Source organism: Poecilia reticulata, chromosome 6, assembly GCF_904066995.2.
Source record: "Poecilia reticulata chromosome 6, P_reticulata-male-v2, whole genome shotgun sequence".
NCBI lineage: Eukaryota > Metazoa > Chordata > Actinopteri > Cyprinodontiformes > Poeciliidae > Poecilia > Poecilia reticulata.
Window position 1 is genome coordinate 10734437 of NC_088835.1, and position 21358 is coordinate 10755794.

The 21358-nt window shown below is 41.4% G+C and overlaps 1 protein-coding gene across 3 annotated transcripts in view; it reads left to right on the forward strand.

Annotated features, from left to right (window-relative positions):
* Positions 1–21358, forward strand: part of LOC103465836 (A disintegrin and metalloproteinase with thrombospondin motifs 20) — a 103894-nt gene that overhangs the window by 38591 nt on the left and 43945 nt on the right. For all 3 annotated transcript variants that reach the window (XM_008411017.3, XM_081607866.1, XM_017305348.2), the window contains 13 exons: positions 6883–7028; positions 7171–7352; positions 8716–8852; positions 9880–9997; positions 13156–13251; positions 15901–16067; positions 16237–16366; positions 16807–16933; positions 17034–17244; positions 17320–17484; positions 17823–17993; positions 19521–19640; positions 20100–20207. In XM_008411017.3, coding sequence (XP_008409239.1) covers positions 6883–7028; positions 7171–7352; positions 8716–8852; positions 9880–9997; positions 13156–13251; positions 15901–16067; positions 16237–16366; positions 16807–16933; positions 17034–17244; positions 17320–17484; positions 17823–17993; positions 19521–19640; positions 20100–20207 — 1878 coding nt within the window. The remainder of the gene's footprint in view (positions 1–6882; positions 7029–7170; positions 7353–8715; positions 8853–9879; positions 9998–13155; positions 13252–15900; positions 16068–16236; positions 16367–16806; positions 16934–17033; positions 17245–17319; positions 17485–17822; positions 17994–19520; positions 19641–20099; positions 20208–21358) is intronic.

The following is a 21358-nucleotide window of genomic DNA, read 5'->3' on the forward strand; positions in this document are numbered from 1 at the left end:
TCACCTCCTGAGCCGTGGTCGCCCGGGGAGAGTGGTTTTGTCCCAACGGGTTATGAAACGAATTTGTGACCGCATTGGGTAATTGAGGTCAAAGCCCAAATAGAAGGACATAGGCATGTCCTCTAAACGACAGAGGGCTGAAAAACAGTTTGTTTGTACACTGCTTAGTTACAAAGGGGCATCAGGCACAGTCAGAGTTCAGTTGTAGTTTTCGCCCTCTTTCCTCCTCTTTCATCTCCGACGGTCTTTTCTTCTCCTTCCTCCAGAACCTGCTCCCTTTCTGTTGCTTTCACAGGGCGCTGGAGTGTGAAATGCGGTCACATGACCTCTCGGCGGCGTGTCTGTGATCTTACTCAGTGGGCCACGCTCTAATGAGAGCATCCCATCACTTGTTGTCTATAAATACAGACACCACCCCACCACCACCTCAACCCCCCCCCCCCCCCCCCCCCTCGTCCTTTCTCGTTCGTCTATTAACCCACTAGGCCTTCGCTTTTTCAGATGCTCTCGCTGCTGAGAGTGATTCTTTGTGTTTGTGTACAAATATACATGAATGGATTCAGCTATAATGTATATATATTTTTCCATTTCATTTAGCAACAGTTTAAGAGCACTTAGCCAGCACACCTAAACCCTTTGAACCTTTCTGCATTTTGCCATGCTATTATATAGTATTAGATTATTAATGACTGAATTATATAGTTATCAATGAGTTGATCTAAAGTTGACTGCTCTTATTGAGTGACTAATGGTTAATTGATAAACTGCTGTTTTTGTGGAAGCCTGAAGACTGACTCTTTCCATAACATGAAGGTCAACATTTTTGATATGCTGAATTTTAAAAAAAGAAGCAATTTTTTTTTGTCAACTGTGTTAAATACCAACTGGATAAACAGATAGTTGTGTTTTTTTCTCACATTATTAAAGTTAGACATTCCTCAAAATCAATTGTGCCTATTGGCATTGTGTCTCTTTGTATCTTCTGTGTCATGCCCTCTGCTCTTTGGTCATCACATCCTTGTTTTCGTAGCTCATCGATAACTTTTGTATCAGAAGTTCCCGCTTGGTTGAGTAATAGCTATTTAACGTGAAACTTTAAGACCTTTTCTAGTATTTACATTTCGATAGAGAGCCGCATAAAACGCATCTTGCGTCCCGCGCCGGACTCCATTTGGACCGTTTCTCTTTCCCGTTTCCAGCCATGTCTAATTCTGTATCGACTCGTCCTGCTTGAGGATGACCATCGGCGCCTTTTTTAGGATGTTCGTCATTAATCGAGTGGGACTAATTTTATTAATAAATCATTAATCGACAGTTAATTGCAGTCTGTTGATGAGAAAGTTGGCCAGAGATTCCTCTGGCACCTCGAAACGTTTGTCGAACATCAGTCCAGATGTGACATGTTCTTTGCGCGTGTAGCTTTGGCGCGCGCTCTTGTTAGAGACCTCGGAGTCGTGCGACTGACATCGGTGTCGCTTGCAGCTAATCTCTGGATATTTGCAGGATGTTGCTGCTTTGATTCGCCGTCATCACAGACATATCTGTGGATTTGGCCTAACAAGAGGATTGTTGTTTTAGCCGCCGCTGAGTTTGCTGATGGCATTATTGTGTCCGGTAGTCGCTGAGAGCAGCTTTCATGGCCGGCTGTGTGGAAGCGGAGACATGATTTTGTATGATTACAGTATAATGTGTTACAGTTATGAATAGGCCGCTATTGAATAGGGGGCACATTCTCCTGCTAACAATTACAGATTGACAGGAAAATGAGAGCAGGCTGAAAAACATGCACATACAGTATAATCCCTGTAATATTAAAATAACTTATGGTATTTCTTATTTAAAAATTTTTTTTTTACATTAATGAAAAAGAAATAGTTTATGTTTCTACCATCTATACAGTAGATTTGAATAAAACTGTCACTCTGACAGGTTGTGGTGTCAGGTTTCAATTTGTTGAATTTTGCCTTTCATCTTTTGTAGAGATTTGTATCTAAATTGAGGTTTTGACGATGGCTGTTAAGATCTGTGTTTAAAAAGATTGTACATCGTCTTTCAAGGGGTTTCCAGTTCACTCTGTAAATTGTAAAAGACAGCATCCACCATCTTTGTAAGAAACAACACAAAATATGCTGTGAAGTACTGTTCAATTTGGAATTGCACTTCTGTAAAAGAATCAGCAGTACTGAGCAAAAAACCCAAAAAAACCAGGGTGTCCAGTGTACAGAAAGTATTAAATGTAATCACCATAATCTATTGGGCATCATAGGATTTTGTATTTTTTTGTTAATTATGTAATTTGACCGAAATCCTGTGTTTTATGTTTGTTGGTTTTGCTCTCTTCGGTTATTGCTCCTGCCGCTGTTGCTTCTTCTTTGTACACTCTATGTCATTTAAGCCATTTTCCCTCAGCTAACCCCGAAGCTGCAGCACGCTTAGGTAATGACAATCACCTGTTCCTCATTCCAGCGATCGTCGTTGAGGTATTTAAGCCAGGTTTATAGTGTGCACATTGAACTGGGCCCTTCCTCAGCCTGTTGGGCCTTGCGCTCTGGTCCTGGTGTACCTCCCAGCTTTTGCCACAGAGCGCAGAAAGTGCCCCCCCACCTTTCAATCAAAATGGGCGATTTAGAAGGTACTCTTACAGAGCAGGTTTGCCTGTATTTGCATTTCTAAGACTTCTCTTGGTGGATCAGTCTACCTTACCCCCAATACCAATTTGCAGGTACATATATTTTAAATGTGCATGTTTTTAGCATAGAAATCTAATTCTCTTTCTGTCCGTTTCGATATATGTATATTTAGGCTTCTAGCTTTAAAAAAAATTACAGGTGTTAGTTTCTTGCTGGTTGTACAGGGATGATTATAAGCAAGCCACACTAGCAGTAAAAGTAAAGCCCTGAAGTGCACGTGAGTGGAACAGCTGATGTAGCCAAACTACTCATTCCCACTAATGACACCCTCTGCGTTTCTTTAAAAGGTGTGCGGCACGGAGGGATTACAGAGAGGTAGCAACAAACAGGACAGGAAATGAGGCTACGTGAGAAAAGATGAGCTTGCTTCGGGTCGCCGTCGGTTCTCTCTTGCCTTCCTCTGTGCGTTACTGTTCCTCTTGTCTTTCCGCTACAAAAAAATGTATCTGACGGGCAATAAGGAAAGCCAGAGCTGTCAGCCGGCGTAAATGCACTTTGAAATAACAGCTGTCACTTGGATTATGTCCAGTCTCCACCCAAGCAGGGTCCCTTAGAGAATCCCTGCCTATCACCTCCCACCTTCAGGTCAAGTCCTAACATATGTAAAAGTGAATGGTGGCTTATTGGAAAGCAGCTGTGATGGTCCGTAGTCTCCCACTTTGATCGGTGGCTCCAGTTATTTTTGATTTGACCGAGGGCTTGCCGTCAACGCTCGGACACATATGCCAAGAGGTTAAGGTTAAAGCTGTGAATTCCCTGTTCACAGCCGGGAGAAAAAACACAACAACATGAAAGGTGATGTCTTTTGGAAACGGCCGTGTTAAAATGAAAGAGCGGGGTTCGCCGCCTTCTCATTCCTGCGATGATGTATGGCTTTAGCTTCGAAATAAGGTGCTCTCTGCCGTAGCTTCCTGACAATTACAGACTGCTTCCAAAGCGGCAAGCTGAAGAGCTCCATTGACGCTGTTCTACTAGTTGCTCTCTGTGCTGCATGAAGGATCTATGTAGCCGCTCTTTCGAGGGTTGAGGTTGGGTTAAACGCTTAGAATTTTAGCAAAGAAACAAGTGACAAAATTGTTTGCATATTTGCCAACAGGACAGGGAAGGATGGACCAAATCTCACTCTGATTTTGCACATATTGCCATGTGTTGGTGAGGCAGAGTCGAGTTCCTGATTTCAAACACATGCTTGTCGCAGCTGTGTGTGCTTCTCCCACAGGACCTTCAAATGTCTCACAACACATCAAACTTTAAGCAAAGTTTGACAACCTTTCCCCGAATCGTACCCGTAACGGCAGTTTGAACTTTGCCACCTCTGTGTTTTTAAAGCGTGTTTGCGCCTCTTTTTAGAAGGAGGCTAATTGGAAGTGCGCATGGCCCCCAGATGTCTCAGGACCCCCTTCAGCATTCACTCGCGCCCTCCCTCTAACGCACATTCGATCCTGCGTACACTCACACTCGTTCACATGCTCGCATTCGCATACATCACCTCTCACAGATGTTTTTTCCCTTTCTGTTGCCCCCTTTTCTTCCTTTTTTATTTTCTTTCTCCCTCCTTCCCACATCACCTTTTCAAGCCACACAAAATGGCTGTAAACAGGCTGTCAGCGGGGATAGAGGAATGCCTCAGAGGCTTAGACAGCCTTTTGGTGCTGCGTGACAGACAGTCCTCCTTGTGCTTGACAGGTCCTTGGGTCTCACTGCCTGGCTGCTCTGTGGTGGTCTCTACGTGGCTTTGGCAATTTCCCATTACGAGGATAAGGGGGGATGGGTCGAAATGCATGCAAGAGATGCGACGGTCTGGGTTGCGAGTCACTAAGTTTGTTTGGGGGGGGAAGGGACCCAGGGAAACAAAAAAAAAAAACTGCTGCAAACTTACTTTAAAATGTGATTTTACTATCCCACAATCTCCACAAACATTTATGCGCCTTTCCGCATGTAGTATTTACAAAAACAGACTTTTGCATATTTGTTAAAAAGTACGAGACGGGTAATCTGTGAAAAAAAATCAATCTCCTCTTCCTTCTCCTGTGATGTGCAGAAATGCACCGCTCCCAATCAGAAACAACCAATCAGAGCCAAGACGAGGATCTTAACGCTGTCAGTCATGATGGTGCACTGAGCTTGAGTTAATAAATTCAAATATTTAGCAAATGCAGGAGAAAATTGCAAAAAAAATACTTGCGTAATTTAATCTACTGCCGCAAGAAAAGATGCAAACAGATCCATGGCACCTTTTTCTTCTTAATGCTTTTTTCTTTCCTGTTGTTGCTCAACCAACAAATAAATGCATCTGTTTGCCTTTTCGCTGTATGGAAGCCATTTATACTATTCACATGGATAATTCATCACTTTCTTGTCAGCACCTCTTGATAAATTACCGCTGTGGATCCAGATAGATAGCGCTCCAACCAAATTATCAGCGCCTGAGATTTGCATCTCCTGTTGGCTCAAGACCCGAGGACCCGAGTCAAGACATTTTTAAGAAAAACAAATCTGGATTTTGTAAACATTTGCTGTTTGTGCAACTCTGAACACCTGTGCGCTGAGTTAACACTTTGACATTGCAACCTCTGGCTTGAATAACAAATATGAAAACTAAGCCGGGTTTCAACAAAGAGGCATTACTACCATGTTTTGGAGGTGTTTAGTTGTTTATAATTGTTCTGTAAGTCTTTAATTTTTTATTTTTAAGAAAAACATATTGTGTTATGTAATTGTGCTGAGACTTAAACCTGATATTCCCTTAGATTAATTGCCTAAAAGCAGACGCATCGACTCATTTCTGTTTCTGTTTTTAATTTGCATTATGGAAGTTAGAGCTGCACCAATCAGAGGTTTGTGGCCTATCTCTGATCTGATCTCCAGTTTTTCTGTTTTAAAAAAAAACAAAAAATTCATTCCAACCAGTGTTGGACCTGTTCTGGTGTCTTTTTAAACATTTTTATATTATTCCTAAAAGAAGAAGTTTTACCGCTGTTTTAAAAACCAGAGGAGTTGACATTTTAGTCAACTTACCTTAGCAATTTGTTTAAAGTGGCTATCATAGCTAAAACGACAGTCTCAATATATATATATTTTTCAAATAATGCAGGCTCTCATTTTGAGTCTAAAAGTTTGAAGGGACTTACAACATTTCAAAATCCAACTGCTCAGTGAAAGAAGTCGAATTTTCTATTGGATGAAGACATTTTTCAGTTTTTTATTCAGCTTTCCTGTCAAAGTCTCTCTTCTTCTGTAGGACACTAGCACTTTATTGATCATAGATATAGATAACACACACACACACATAGAGCTATCTATATTTGTAGACAACCGGAGTGAAAATTTCATGTGGACAGTGAAAACGACTCTTTTGTGAAAACTAGCCCAGCCTATAATCCCAGATGTGTCTCTGCCGTTCCTTTGCTCTGTGGGTGAAAACATTTCTTCAAATGATCCCATGTGGACGCGAGTGTTTATGAAACCGACAGTGTTTTAGAAAAAAAATGTTTCCACGTGGATGGTGCCTGAATCTTCTTGACCTGGTCATCTTCCATACTGTACCGTATGGTGCGTTTACCGATTACTAACCTGACAGACAGACATGTTTAAATGCTTTGTTAAGGTGATTTTGTCCATTTCAAGTAGAATGAAACATTAAAAGGATTAATAATAATTAAAGAAAAAAATTAAGATGAACCAGCAGATAACCTGTAAAGAGGCTGCTGTTGTATTTTCCCACATTGCCCATCAGTTTGCTTGCCTCATCTGAGCAGGAGAAGAGAGTTCCTGATGTTGAGCCAGTAATAAGTTTTGTTCCTCTTGTTATCACAACTCTAGAGTTTCCTTATCACGGTGACACTGCCCACCACCTGTGTGCGCGGGCGGCGGGCTGCGTACCCAGACAGACGCCGTCTTGTCCTGCATTCTTTCAGCAAACAGGACCCTCTGATATCCGAGTCACTCAGGAGGGGATTTGGTTTCACACAAAGGGAAATGCGCCCGCTGTGAATCGCCTGTGAGGGCGCCTCTTTTGGACTGAGGTTGCTTAACGGGTACACTGTAAACAATAGCTAAAAGAGGATAAAATGTTGGTTTTAAGCTGTTACTTTGATTCGACTTTTCCAAGCTGTGCTCATCACAATTTCCGATGATATCGACAAGAGTCACGGCCATTGCTGTTTATCCGTTTGTGTGTTTTTGCGTGCAGTATTGCAAACACGGGATGTGCATAAACAAGGAGTTGGACATTCGGCCTGTGAATGGAGAGTGGGGCCCTTGGGGGCCCTACAGCGTTTGCTCCAGGTCGTGCGGTGGAGGAACGAGGAGCACCACCAGAGACTGCAACAAACCTGAGTAAGAAAGAATCCCTTACAAGTCTTACAGAAATCTTATATCATTACATGTCGACAACGATCTGAAAGAAAAAAACCCCAGAAACAGGCTCAGCACAGTGGCGTTTCTGTGATTTATTTTTTTTAATTCTTCAACGTCGTAGGCCCAGAAACGGCGGGAGATTCTGCGTGGGCCGCAGGATGAAGTTCCGCTCTTGCAACACTGAGCCGTGTCCACGGGAAAGGAAGGACTTCCGGGAAGAGCAGTGCTCTCAGTTTGATGGCAAGCACTTTAATATCAACGGTCTACCTCCCTCCGTCAGATGGGTCCCCAAGTACAGTGGCAGTGAGTACACACTCGCAGAACAAGAGGCGTTGGGCAAATGTCGCAAGTTTGAACTCAAACACTGCGGTCAGTCAAATTACATACTTGATATTGTCGCATTGAAATCTAATTTTGGTGCTCATGAAAAATCTGCTGTTGTGTTTTTTCCACCATCTTCTGTTTGCCGTTTGTACATTACAATACATTCAAATCCCTTTAAGGATTTTGCTTCTTTATATTAACCTTGATTTTTATAATATATTGGTGTAGGATGTGATAGGATAGAATTAAATAGATGTACTTTAACAATCTCACACGTTTTAAACAAAATGGTGGACGTTTTAGTGGAAAATGTGTTAAATTATTAATACTTTATCTAAGGATACATTCACACAGCAATTCAATATTTTGCTGTGACCACCATTAGACATTTGAGTGGACGGTTTATGACCCCAAAGCAACCCACATGTGCAGAGGAAGAGCGTAGGATGGAAGTTTATGGAAGTAAAAATGGACACCGCTATCAAGGTACCAACAGTATTATCACAGATCATAACAAGACAATAATCAAAGTAATAAAAAGTAATAAAAAGAAAAAAACTAATAGGAATGAACTTTTGTGGAGCATTGAGTGCAACTCTTATAGAAAAGTTTGTTTGGATGTGTAGTCAGGCCATGAGTGGTGGGATTGTGATTTCATACGCTTCGATGACCCAAAAGCTGGTTCTCCCCCAAAGTGTCCACAAATGGGAGCTGATCATCTCGACTGTTCTTCTTGTGAGCTTGGGTTGTTTTCCTGCTTGTGAGCCTTTTAAAAAAAATGCTTAAAGGCACAAAACAAGCAGATACAAAACAAAACAAGCAGTTGACATTTGTCTTTTGAGAATCTGCTACCCATTAAGTGCTTCTCGTCCACTGTACTCTCCTGACATGGCATCAATTCTACTATCTGCCCTGCAAGTGATGATGGAAAACATCAAGTTGGTATCCAGAAGTGCTGTAAAAGCCGCATGCGGCCCTTTCAAACTAGCAACCCCCCTCCACCACCGACAGCTGCAACCTCACGCAGCTGCACCTCAGACAAGATGGACAACCCACAAGATTACCATCTGGTAAATTTACTGGTGGTGATTCACTCGTTTAATTGAGACCATACAGGCAAAGAAGACAACCCCTGGAGACGGCACTGTGTCAGACAGAACTTGACTTTCGTCCAAGCGCTAAACAAAGATGTGGCTTAGAGGACTCTGCTGATGTTTGCAGAAAAAGGTGTTATGAATTTGTGATCGCACAACTCACCCCCAGGTCTTTGCATCACGGTCCAATGTTTGCAATTAGCTCAATTAGTGGCAGTCTAACGTTTCCCCTTCCTCTTTCTGTTCAGTACTAATGAAGGATCGCTGTAAGCTCTTTTGCCGGGTCGCTGGCACCATGGCTTACTATCAGCTGAAGGACCGCGTGGTGGACGGCACGCCGTGTGGTCCAGACACTTACGACATCTGTGTTCAAGGCCTCTGCAGGGTAGATCCGCATATTTATTTTCTTGCTGTCACAGCACACCGTAAGACATTTGTACACAAGCTTAAATCTATGTCAGAAGTATTATGTTGGAGTTGCAGAGAAGCCAGCGTTTGCAAGCTAAAGATGCATTTACATCCAGTTGGATGCAATGTTTTAGTTAACCATTTTCTTGGTTGCAATCATTAATAAAGCTGCACTGAACAGAGTTTTGTGACAGATTTTCCATCTGTGGTTTTTTGCAAAACTTTGACACTGATATTAGACAATTCAGATTATTTTCCACACTCGACAGCGTTTAAATATATTTTCACCCATTGTACCTTAACACGACAATGTGCGAGAGATACCTTTATAGTAGATGGCTTTACAATTATTTTAAAACAATGTCAAAAGGTTTATGGAGTTGACATTTCAGCCTTTATCATTAGTAATTGTAAACAACAGTCTCAGTTTCTTCCCTAGATTAAATATTCCTGAATCTAGAATATTCCATCACTGTGGTGTTGAACTCTCAGAGAGATGAAACAGGTTGGCTTTGCTGTAATATGATTAGCCTTCATGTTATCTGACGACGCTTTGCTCCCTCTCTCTCTTTAAATAGCATCCACACAATAAAAAAAAAGTTTATTTTTAAATGGATTTATATGGGTTCTGTTCTTCCTCCAGCTTCATTTTTAAAAACCTTAATGTCATTGAAAAAGTTCTACCTCCCTCATTTTAAAGAGAGTTATTGCTACAGCTCAGCTATTAGGCCTTTGCCACGTGGAAAAAGATCAGATTTTTTATTTTTTTTGTTTCGACCCAGCCAAACTTGATTCAGTGCCGATCACAAAAAAAGTCAAATTTCATTCAGAAATCTGTTTTTATCAAAGCCCCAAGTATTTTTGGTAACATATAAGTAACTCTAACTTCAACAATGAGCATTACATATATTCAGCTGACATATTTAATGCATCCTTTTTTCTTTGTTTGTGAAAATGCCATGACATTTGATATAAATCGTCTTATCCCCTTGTTTTTTATTTAGCAAGCAGGCTGCGACCATGTTCTCAACTCAAAGGCAAGGAATGACAAATGTGGAGTGTGTGGTGGGGACAACTCCTCGTGCAAAACTCTGGCGGGGACCTTCAACGACGCCCAGTACGGTAAGCACCGCTCCTCAGATTACCATCATCTCTTAAAGTAGTCTGCGTTGCTCTTGAGCGTACACCATATGATGTCAGCAGCTCCAGCAAGATAAATGGGGACACACGGTAAACAAACGAGGGCCAAGACAGATTTCCAATTCCTCTTTGTCACGGTGTTGACAGGACAGGCCGCATGGCTGTGTTTGACTCTGATTTCTTGTCTGGTTATGTTTATTCACATCATATGCATACATGTTTTGGACAAATTTGGGAAAATGCCCAGTCGAAGCCAGTCTCCTCCAAAGCTTCAGAAAACGATGAGCCCACCTCAGTCATTTGGCTTCAACGGCAACAAACGTGCAGCGTGAGCCAGCTGCTGACTCCGTCCAAATCTGTCAAGGTCTGGGCAACAGCACAGCTGAAGCATTAGCAAATAACAAACAGCCCTGGGTGGGGTTTTCCTCTTGCTTACTCCTGCAAGTTTGACATTAAGCATTTGCATCTCTATCTGGTAGCTTTGGTTCTGCTCTCTCTCTCGGCTGCTTGGAGGCGAAAAGATAGAAGACTGAATTCAACCAAACCAGCTGATGACGTCAGTCCTGGAAATCTGGCTTAACTTTAAGAAGGGGGGAACAAAGTGGGAGTGCAACCCAGGCAGGATATCCTTCTGCTTCATGGATCTTGGCTCGTTTCACTGTCAACTCCTCCGTTTTTGTTTCTTTTGTTAGATGCCTCTTACTGTCTTATTTGTGGACTTTCTTTCTTTATTTAGTCTTCATAACTCTGTTCTTAGCTTGATAACAAAAAGTAATGGGGAATACCGTGATTACCCAACACGGTATTGTGTTGGGGCATCAACTTCACTCTTGATGCCCCAACAGTGAAGTTTGGTGACACTTGAAAGAATTGGACAAAAAATAAATGTGTTCATTTGGCACCAAAATTTTATAAAGTAACTATTTAAACTTTATTTTGCTAGTCTTTTCTCCAGCTGTATGGAGCCCAGAGCTTCCCCTCCCTCACCTGTTGCTGCAAATATTGTCAGATGACTGAAAGAAGGCTACGACACTCTTTCTTTGTCAACAAAATGGCAAATTTTGCTGTCTAAAAACATTTCTAATTGAGAAAAGCGCAGTCACAGAGTGTAAACCTCAAGCTTTCAGATTGTGATGTTCTATGATCCAGATGTGTTTACTCTGTGTCAGTAGACTCTTATGAAAATAATAGCACCACAACTATGATGTGTGAAACAACATAAAGAGCAGAATAGCATAAAGGTAGATTATTATTTGCAATGACCATCGACAACAAGCCTTAAACTTTAAACATTTTCTATGCTATTTTTAGAGGGAATCTGACTTGTAGCCATGAGGAAAAAAACAAGGAGAATGCAGTAATGTTGAGAAAAAAATAGGTGTCCTTATAATGGTATACATAAAATGTTTGTGTTTTTCTTTTTTTTTAAATAAAACCTGTGTCACATAAATTATTGTGACACAGGTAAATGATGGTTTAATTTTCTGGGAACATTATGAAATCTGATGAGAGGTAGATAAGTAAACTGACTGCTGCCCCCGAGTGGCTCAAGGTGCTGGCTTAAACTTTGACTTTAGCTCTTGAGATCACGTTACACTGACTTACTTCCCTGGCTTATTTAGCTCACATTGCAATGGCAGGAATTCAATTAAATCTCTTCAATATCATGAAAATGTAATTCATGCCAATTCATGACTGAATCATAGGTAAAAATAAAAAAAGCCACATTATTGCTAAACCACAACGCTTAGCAGAAAGTCAACTTTTTAAAGACTAAAATAAAAATTGGCACCCACAATGTCATGGAAAAAAAACCAAAAAACTTTAGGCAGAAGTTTTCTAAATCAACATTTTTAAGTATAAAACTCTGAATTAAAACTTAAGATACATTCATATGTATGATAGAACAGGGTAAAGTACTCTGGTAACAACATGGAGTTTACAACACAGTCATCACCAAATGGCAAAATGGACTCAGGTGATGGGAAATAACATTAGAACAACAAACAAGCAAAATGTTTCACTTCCACATAAACTGAAGGTCTGGTGCCTGTTTGGCTGAAACCTGTTCTTTATTCTGTGAAGTTACGCTGCATTTTATTTACCTCAGAAGTCGGAACAGCATTCTAACTAACATACGACAACATCGCAGGAGTCGGACTTGAAACGTGCCGACGCCCAAGCAGACATTATTCCTCTTACAAACATTGTTTTGCGTTTTTACTTTCCATAAGCAAACACAAACATAATTTGTTGCAGGTGCTTCATGCAACATTAATTTTTACAAGTGGGTCTTGTAAAATAAACATGTTTCCACTTCATTTTTTTATTACTGCTGGTGGGAGGAGAGGCACCAGATTGAAATGCAAAGTCGACCGTTCGAATCGTAACGGTGTGTAGTTTTAGTTTCTCAGGCTTTCTGAGCGTACGTAAGAGTTGCAGTACTTCATATTGATAATGCAATGTAACTATTTACTACCCACCTCTGTATGTTAATCATATATTTGTCATTCTATATTATAGTCTTCATATGTATGTTTTAGTTGTCACCACTTGACTTTCAATGAATTGCTCTCTTTGTCTTTATTTCTCTTACACACACACACACACCTGCACACACACACACACACACACACGCGCACGCACGCGCACGCACGCACGCACGCACGCACGCACACACACACACACACGCACACACACACACACACACACACACACACACACACACACACACACACACACTCCCTTGTTTTCTGTGTCAGGTTATCACCATACAACAAAACAGGCGCCGTAATTACAGGCCAAAATGGAAAGGCCAGGGAGTAATTACAGATCTTTTCATGAACTGGCCTCTGGAACTAAAAACAAGTTCTCATGCAGCTTATTTAAGATGACAGTTTTCATATTTCTCCAAGTGTGACATTTAAATCCCCAGTAGAGGGACCTGGGCTTCCCTGAATGGAGTTTACTGTAGCATAGTGAAGCTATTACGAAAGTCAAGTCTGAATGTTTCCGTTGATGCTGCTGCAGCTACTTTATTCCCTTTTGAGACTTAAACTACGTGCAGCTTTCCATGTTTACTGTCTGACATTTTTCTCTATGCATTTATTTTTGTTGTTTTTTTGTTTTTTTTTGGTCAGGCTATAACACAGTTGTGCGGATTCCAGCCGGAGCCACCAATATTGACATCAAACAGGTCAGCTACTCTGGAAAACCAGAAGATGACAACTACCTCGGTGAGTGTGATTGGTATTAAAAATGTTAATAGAAGACAACAGGAAATTCAAAATATAGCTTTCAGGTGACAATTTAATTTATTAATGGAAACAACAAGCTAACCTGAACCCGTCAGAAAGTTTAGCCCCAGCCTGAACCAACGCCTTGTTGAAACATAATTTCCTTTGACTGAGCACATTTGGTTCATTTTTCTGTGCCAAATTCATATTTGATTAAAGCCAGAGCTGGAAAATCAAGAAAATCACTCAAACAGAACCAGACTGATATGAGGAAGTAGACGAAAAGATCTCATCATGCCCTGATCTAAAAAAATAAAATAAAAACAAAACAGAAATGTTGAAAAGTTCCTGGTATGAATCAGTCTTTAAAAAGAATCACAAAGCCATTCATAAAAGATGATCCAGTCAACTGGTCATAAACAGGGAAATCCTGTAATAGTGACCAGGAGTCGTCGGCCAAAACAAAATCACAAACCCATTCGACACTGAAGCACTGCAGAGCTCACTTGGCTTTGTTAAGGTCAAAGTTCATGATTTAAGAAAAAAAAAATGATTCAAGGAAACGTTCTAAGGAAAAGACTGGAGCATCTAGCTCATTATTCTCTTCACTTGTCGCATATACAGACATAATGACAGTTATGTATGTGGCAGTAAGTGTCAATTTTGACAAGTTATGTAAAATAAAAAAGAAATGATTACCTGTCTCAGCTTTATGCAGAAATACGTAAGGGAGACGGCATCCACAATGGTCAATGCTATTACTTGTTTTAGAACCACATTTTAAAACCATTTATCACTTTTTGACCCTGATCTGGAAAGGCTGTTATTTGTAACAAAAGGAAATGGAAGAGAGGCCAAGCTGGTGTCCAAACGCTCAAACAAATCTACAGCTTTCATTGAGCTTTAGACAACATGGGGTTTCAAGAGGGGTGTTCATCCGTCTGGGTTGGTCGAGGTTTTTGTTGGGAACGCAAATGAAGTGTCAGCCATGTGAACGATAAACGAGGCTTTAATAAGTGCTAATTGGAAGCATGTGCGACCCGAAGCCGTGTGAAAGCTGATGTACGGACATAAGGACATGTTGGTCTTTATGCATCTGTCTATGTTTGTCTTTAAGCAAGAGACTGACAGAGAGAATGGCAAAACCAAAATTTGGTAAAAGAACTTGAAAAGTATATTTATTCATTTAATAACCACGTTTTTTCCAAAATTATCCTCAGATTTAGTGTCTTTTCTGTTGGATATTATAGGAAAAAAAACAAAAACCTGCTCAAGAATTCAAACCCAGAATCAAAATATCTATTTATAAATCTATAAAAGTTCAGAATAAATCAGTATGCCTGATTGGAAAGTTTGTGTTTCTCAACAAAACAAGTGAGGCATGATAATGTGAATTCAGCATCTGCAAAGTTCGTAGTTCTGCGAATGATCAGCACTAAGAAGCACTAAGCACTAAGCCTAATTTAGCCTCAGTCGTTCTTGCGCATGTATTTAACTCTTCCGTCTCTTTTTCTTTTCTCCGTTAGTCTAAATAAAACTTTTCTTTTTTTTTGTTATTCTTAAACCTTAATACACTTGAAAACATCCAGGCCAAATTAGCTAAGTGTTCTTTGGAAAACAGTGTTTCACATCTGGTGTCTGTCAGACATGAGGAAAGATTGCAGCTGTTTATGTCCCATGTAGCATGTAGTCCATGTATGTGACTGTGTGCTTCAGGCACGTTCGTGCGGCACGTTGGCCGTGACAAGCGGAGATCACTGTCGGTTGTAATTGGTTTGCTGGAATGCAGCAATATGCGAATTAGAGGATAAACAAAGTTTTATCTGGAGGAATAATCACATACATTCAGTTTGGTGAACGCCATTGGATTGGAATTAACTCCAGGTTTCTTGGGGGGGCAAAAAAAAAAAAAAAAAAAAAATATATATATATATATATATATATATATATATATATATATATATATATATATATATATATTCCACTGTAGAGGATTTGGCCGTAGAAGAGTTGGTTGGTTGCTTACAAATGAACATTTATGTATTCATTTGTATTTGCAGTCAGTGGAAAGACTTTGTTTACATCGCGGTGCCAGTATTTGAGTGGAGTTGTGCAGCGTACCTCCAACTATCTCAGATTTGCCTGCAGCAATGACTTTGACAAAGCTTTCAAATTTATTTTTTTATTTTTTGCAGCTGGTGTGCAATTATGAACAGAAACAAAGAGATATATTCCACATACTGTAAAGCGCATTAAATATAGGGTCTGTTTAGTTTTAACTTGCATAAAAACTGGGGTGTGCTGTGGTGGAGCAGGGGTTAAGCACAACCCACATATGGAGGCCCTAGTCCTCGACGCGGCCGTCACAGGCTCGATTCCCGGCCTTGGCGACCCTTGCTGCATGCCCTCCCCCCTCCCTCATTGCCCACCCTCCTGTCAATCAACGATCAAGTAAAGGCCACAAGAGCCAAAAAAATCTTTAAATAAATTAATAAAAAAAACTTACATAAAAGTTTGTTTACGTAGCAAATTTTGGAAAAAAAAGTTGCATTTATTCGAGTGCTTTCCACAGCATTATTTTAATTTGAGAAGAATTAAAACAACCTTTCATTTTCTGCTTCTTTTCTTTTTTTCTTTCTTTTTTTCCAGCTTTGTCTGACGGCCAGTCCAACTTCCTCCTGAATGGGAACTTTGTGGTGGCGATGTTCAAAAGGGAAATCACCTTCAAGGGAACGGTCATCGAGTACAGCGGCTCGGACACTAAAGTGGAGCGCATCAACTGCACGGACCGCATCGAGGAGGAGCTCGTTTTACAGGTACTAAAAAACGCTTGCGTTTTTGTTTTGTTTACCGAATTGTTTTTTTTGATAGAGCCTCATTTTTTTAACATAAACCTCTGCAGAAGATTCTCTTTGTCGCGTAGCGAGTTTTAATCCCTCCATTTAAAGATGTGACGTCTCAGTGTGGACGCCGTTGTTTCGGCAGGTCTTGTGCGTGGGGAACCTTTACAACCCAGATGTGCGTTACTCCTTCAACATACCCATCGAGGAGCAGAGGGAGCAGTTTGTGTGGGATCCCTCCGGCTCCTGGCTGGAATGCAGCCGCCTCTGTCAAGGTACGGCCTCAGCTGTGCTGTGCAGACTCCTCTCAGTGGTGTGGGGTCGGTGTGGTCAAGCGCATTTACAGAAGCAGGTGAAGGCTGCTGGTATTTCAGAATAAAATTGGTCCAGTGGTCTGATTGTGGATACCAAGTAAATGATATCTCGACACCAAACGACCCATGGGGGGCGGTACAGGCTGGTGGTTGGGAACCGCTGCGATCTGTGGCTTAAGACAAACTGGACCTATTATTTATGGCTTTCTTCTTGACTCTTTTCCATTAAGGGCAGATTTCTGAAATTCATCTTTTGAAAAATTCTCTTACCAATGTTGTTGATCCCCTCAGCTCCTCTGGCGTCACTCTGGACATCATGGCTGCTTCTCTGATTATTGCTCTCTTTCTCATATTTACAAGGATCTATCTAATGCCAGCCTTCGTTTTCGTCCTGTGTTCAGGTGAGAGACGCCGGAAGGCCGTGTGCGTTCGGGACAGCGATCACCTCGAAGTATCCGATCAACGCTGTGAACGTTTACCTCGCCCCGTTGCTTTTACTGAGCCCTGCAACACCGACTGCGAAGTCAGGTGGGAATTCAGGAACCAGCACAGCCACTATACCGACACACAGCCCTTCAACGAGCCCCAGCGTTCCCAGACGTTTACGCAAACATCTTTTACTCTACAGATGGCACGTCGCCGGAAAGAGCGACTGCTCGGCGAAATGCGGCCCCGGCTACCGCAGCCTGGATGTTCAGTGTATGAAGTACAGCCAGACGAAGAGACGCAGCGAGAGGATGGAGGCCAGCGTCTGCGGCGACATCGCCAAACCTCAGACGAGGGAGACCTGCCATGGGGACTGTCTGCTTAAGAGCTGGCAGTACAGCGCGTGGTCGCAGGTAACATCTGCAGCAAAATAACTGTTGCGAGCTTGACCCTGTTGCAAAGCCGCACTAAAAAGCCCTGTTGTGCAGTGCTCTAAGACGTGTGGACGCGGGATTCGCAGCAGAGAGTCTTACTGCATGAACAACCTGGCCCGGCGGTTGGTGGACAGAGAGTGCAGCGACTACGAGAGGGCAGTGACCGAGTCCTGCAACGACCAGCCGTGTCCAAAGTGGACAGTCAGTGAGTGGAGCGAGGTGGGCTCTCACAAATACACACTAAAAGCATGAATAATTTGCAATAGTTCTCCACTTGCATCAAAGTAAACCTCTTTAAACCTTGTGAAATGCTGATTAAAAACTGCAACTACAGTTTTGCAAAGTCAAGTTTGGCAAGAGAGTGCAACAAATTGAACCCACGTTTTTTTTTTTTTTTTAATTCCACATTCAGTAAAACAAGTATGGCTTTCAAAAATAGGATGGTATTTATAAATTGTACTGTTTTAGGATGGCTGAATGTTTGATTTGATCTCTATACACCAGATAGAAATGATCATTTCATCCTCTCTCTTTCCTAAATGCCCAAACACCACCAGTGTCTGGTGACTTGTGGGAAAGGAATGAGGCACCGCCAAGTGTCCTGCACTACGGGAGCCGGGGAGGATAAGCTGAGCGAACATTTCTGTGACCCGTCCAGCAAACCTCCCACTGTGGGGAGCTGCAAACTCCCCGAGTGCGCGACGTGGCAGGTCGGCGTCTGGGGAGCGGTGAGTTCAGTGCACAAGCTCTCACAGACGTACTGTAAATTATTCTTGAACAATACTTAATACGCATGCTAAATTGGTTAAAATAACTACATTTTTTTTTTAAATGGTTCAACTTATATAGGTTAGAAATGAAAAGTACAAGAACCACATGAACGCTTTCAGTCACTAAATCAGTGACGGGCAACCTTGATTAATTGTGCTTAGGAGAACTTATCTTGGTTGCACTGCATAAGGTACAGTAAATCTGTTGTTTCCTGCATTTTACTGGTTACTTCCCCCGACATAGTAAATGCTATTCTGACATTTATATGATTTCACTAGTTACTTTCCTTCACATTAACATTTACTCTGCAGAAATGTAGAGGTTACTTTCTAACCTCTGAGCTTTAGATGTCACCTGATATCTAAAGCTCAGCAGTTTCAGATGTCAGGTAATTTTTACTTTCCATAACTTACCAGGTGTTCTTCTATAACTTTGTTTGTTTTCTGTGAAGTCACTGACTCCGGCTACCAAGTTGTTTATAAAACATCCCGCATACTTATGCTGAACTTTTAATTCACTTTCTAAAACTTACCAGGATTTTAATTGGAACTTAGTGCTTATTTCCCCTTTCACACTTTACTCTTTGTCATAAAAGCGACCTTTTGGGACTTTCAAGATGGAGTCCTGGAACTGCGCTTGAACTTAATCGAACGTTATCAGAGACATTTTTGGAACATTTTTGACTCTTGCACATCACATTTCCCCCAATTTACTGCACCAGGTTAGGCTACCACAGTTTGGAGGGTAATTGCAGAACGTCTGAAAAGTTCCTGGAAAATAAACTTTAAATTCTAAATACCAGAAAATTACTTCAGATGATATATCTTTTCATAGTCCATCTGATGAAACAAATGGTTTTTACTTAGGACTGCTTTGTTTTCGTGTGTGTTTCGTCTGATTAGCAAGAAGCTCTTTGTAAATCCATCTTTCATTTTCTCTAAGATTCTTTCGATTTTCTCTCATTTTCTATCAGTCCATACTGGACTTTTTTTTTTCTCACACATGCAGTTCCTGTCTTACTGACGATTCCAACTTTGGATTTGGGTATTCGAGCAAATTCAGCAAACAACTCAAACATCTGTGAATGGATGTCATTGTATAGTTTATACATGCAAGGCTAATTCCTCCCCGCATGTTTATATGAAATAAGATATTTGCAAGTGCTGGAGGACATCTTCCCTTCTGTGCTGCTTGTGTGATTATAAATTGCTGGTCAAATAAACCCATCTCAGCACTTCCTTCTACTCTCGCAGTGTTGCTAATCACAGTCGGGTGGCTTTGTAAGTGACGGGGTAATTAGGTGAAGGGTCAGGTTGAACTGACGTTTCTGCACATAAGTGAATGTCAAAGTCTTAATCAGCTTTTCCCTTGACGGACGTTGACTGACCTCAAAAAAGAGAGGGCTCCAACTATCTTACACTCCACCCCGCCCTTTTTCTTTTTTAAAATTTGTGTCTAAGCACATTTGTGGTTTTGTGCTTCAGTGTGCAGTGACCTGCGGACACGGGTACCAGATGAGAGCTGTGAGGTGCGTTTTAGGGGATTACGGCGACTCAGTAGATGACAGAGAGTGCAACGCTGCAGCGAGGCCCAGAGACAGTCAGGTAGGGCTAAAGAGACATTTAAAAATAAAACCCAACCAATTAAGCAAACTGCTTACACACTAAAGAGTGTAGACTTTGTTTGTATGTATTTCAGTGACAAAATGCAGTTTGTTACTTTTGTAAAACAATACATTCTATTGTAAGCACACCAACTATCTTGTTACATGTGTAAATATTCACTTTTTTCAATGTACATTGGGTTTCTCCCGTTGTTTAAAAGATTTATATTTTTTTAATCTTTTCTTTCTTATGCATAGAAAGAACATTCCTATTGCTTTTTTTGCTCTGGTACCAGTTAGAGCATTCTTACAGATTAACCTTTTTGTTTGGTTGGTGTAATTTCTAGCAAGAATAATCTGGATTTTTTATTTTTATTTTTATTTGGGAGATACTTCTGGACAATATTTCAGTTTTTATTCTAATCCTCTGGTAAACTGTGTTAATCTTCATGGTTTGTAGGATTGTGAGATGCCTGCTTGTCCATGGACCTCTGCAGCTCAAATTACGCCTCGCCCTGACAACACCGTTCAGCTTGTGACTCAGTGGAGATTCGGCTCCTGGACTTCTGTAAGAACTGATGGGTTTGGTGTTTTACCTGCGGTATTTGCCGAGCACGATGGTTTATTCTTGTTATTTTACATGTGTAGGTAAAGGCAACGGTGGTAAAATCTGATCCACGCATCCACATTCCTGTGTATTTAGTAGAAACAAACCATACACAAGTAACTGCTCCGGTCTGCTACATATGGTTTTAAGTTTGAGGGTCCTATCCGAATGACTTGACATGTTTTTCCATTTTTCCCCAGATAAAGCTTCTTCTATGCGGCTATTATCTTTTTTTACGGTTTGGTGCTTTTGTAGCTTCACTTTCTCTCTCACACAAATAAAAAAATGCAGACACACACACACACTCCGGGGTCTGGGCTTGGAGGCCCCTCCATCTCCCTAATAGTTTGCATTGTTACATAAATGAAAAGCAGATCTCATTTCAACATGACTGTACAATTTCCGCAGTTGAACCGTCTCCGTCAGCCTGAACGTTGATGTGAGCTCATATGCCAAGCAGGCCTCTCTACCAGACACCTTCAGACACACGCACACACACACACACACGCGCGCACACACACACACACGCACACACACATGCACGCAGATTCTCTCATATCCAAAGGAGAAACACTTTCTTGCTCCTTAAAGAATCATTGTAGGTTGTATCGCATGTTCATCAATCAGACGTGAGGTTTTCCTCGGCTGCAAAAAATATTGTCAGTGCTTCTGTGGAATTTACGCTACTGTACAATACATTGATTCACAACAAACAATTCATCTCAAGGATTTAGACTGATCCGCATTGCCGGCACTAAGTCAGGTTCGTTTCCAGTGAAAGTTGGATTCCACCAAGGCTGCCCTTTGTCACCGATTCTGTTCATTACCTTCATGGACAGAATTTCTAGGTGCAGCCGAGGTGTTGAGGGCGTTGTACCGGTCCGTCGTGGTGAAGAGAGAGCTGAGTCAAAAAGCGAAGCTCTCGATTTACCGGTCGATCTACGTTCCCACCCTCATCTATGGTCATGAGCTTTGGGTCATGACTGAAAGAACGAGATCATGGATACAAGCGGCCGAAATGAGTTTCCTCCGCAGGGTGGCTGGGCTCTCCCTTAGAGATAGGGTGAGAAGCTCGGTCATCCAGGAGGGACTCAGAGTAGAGCCGCTGCTCC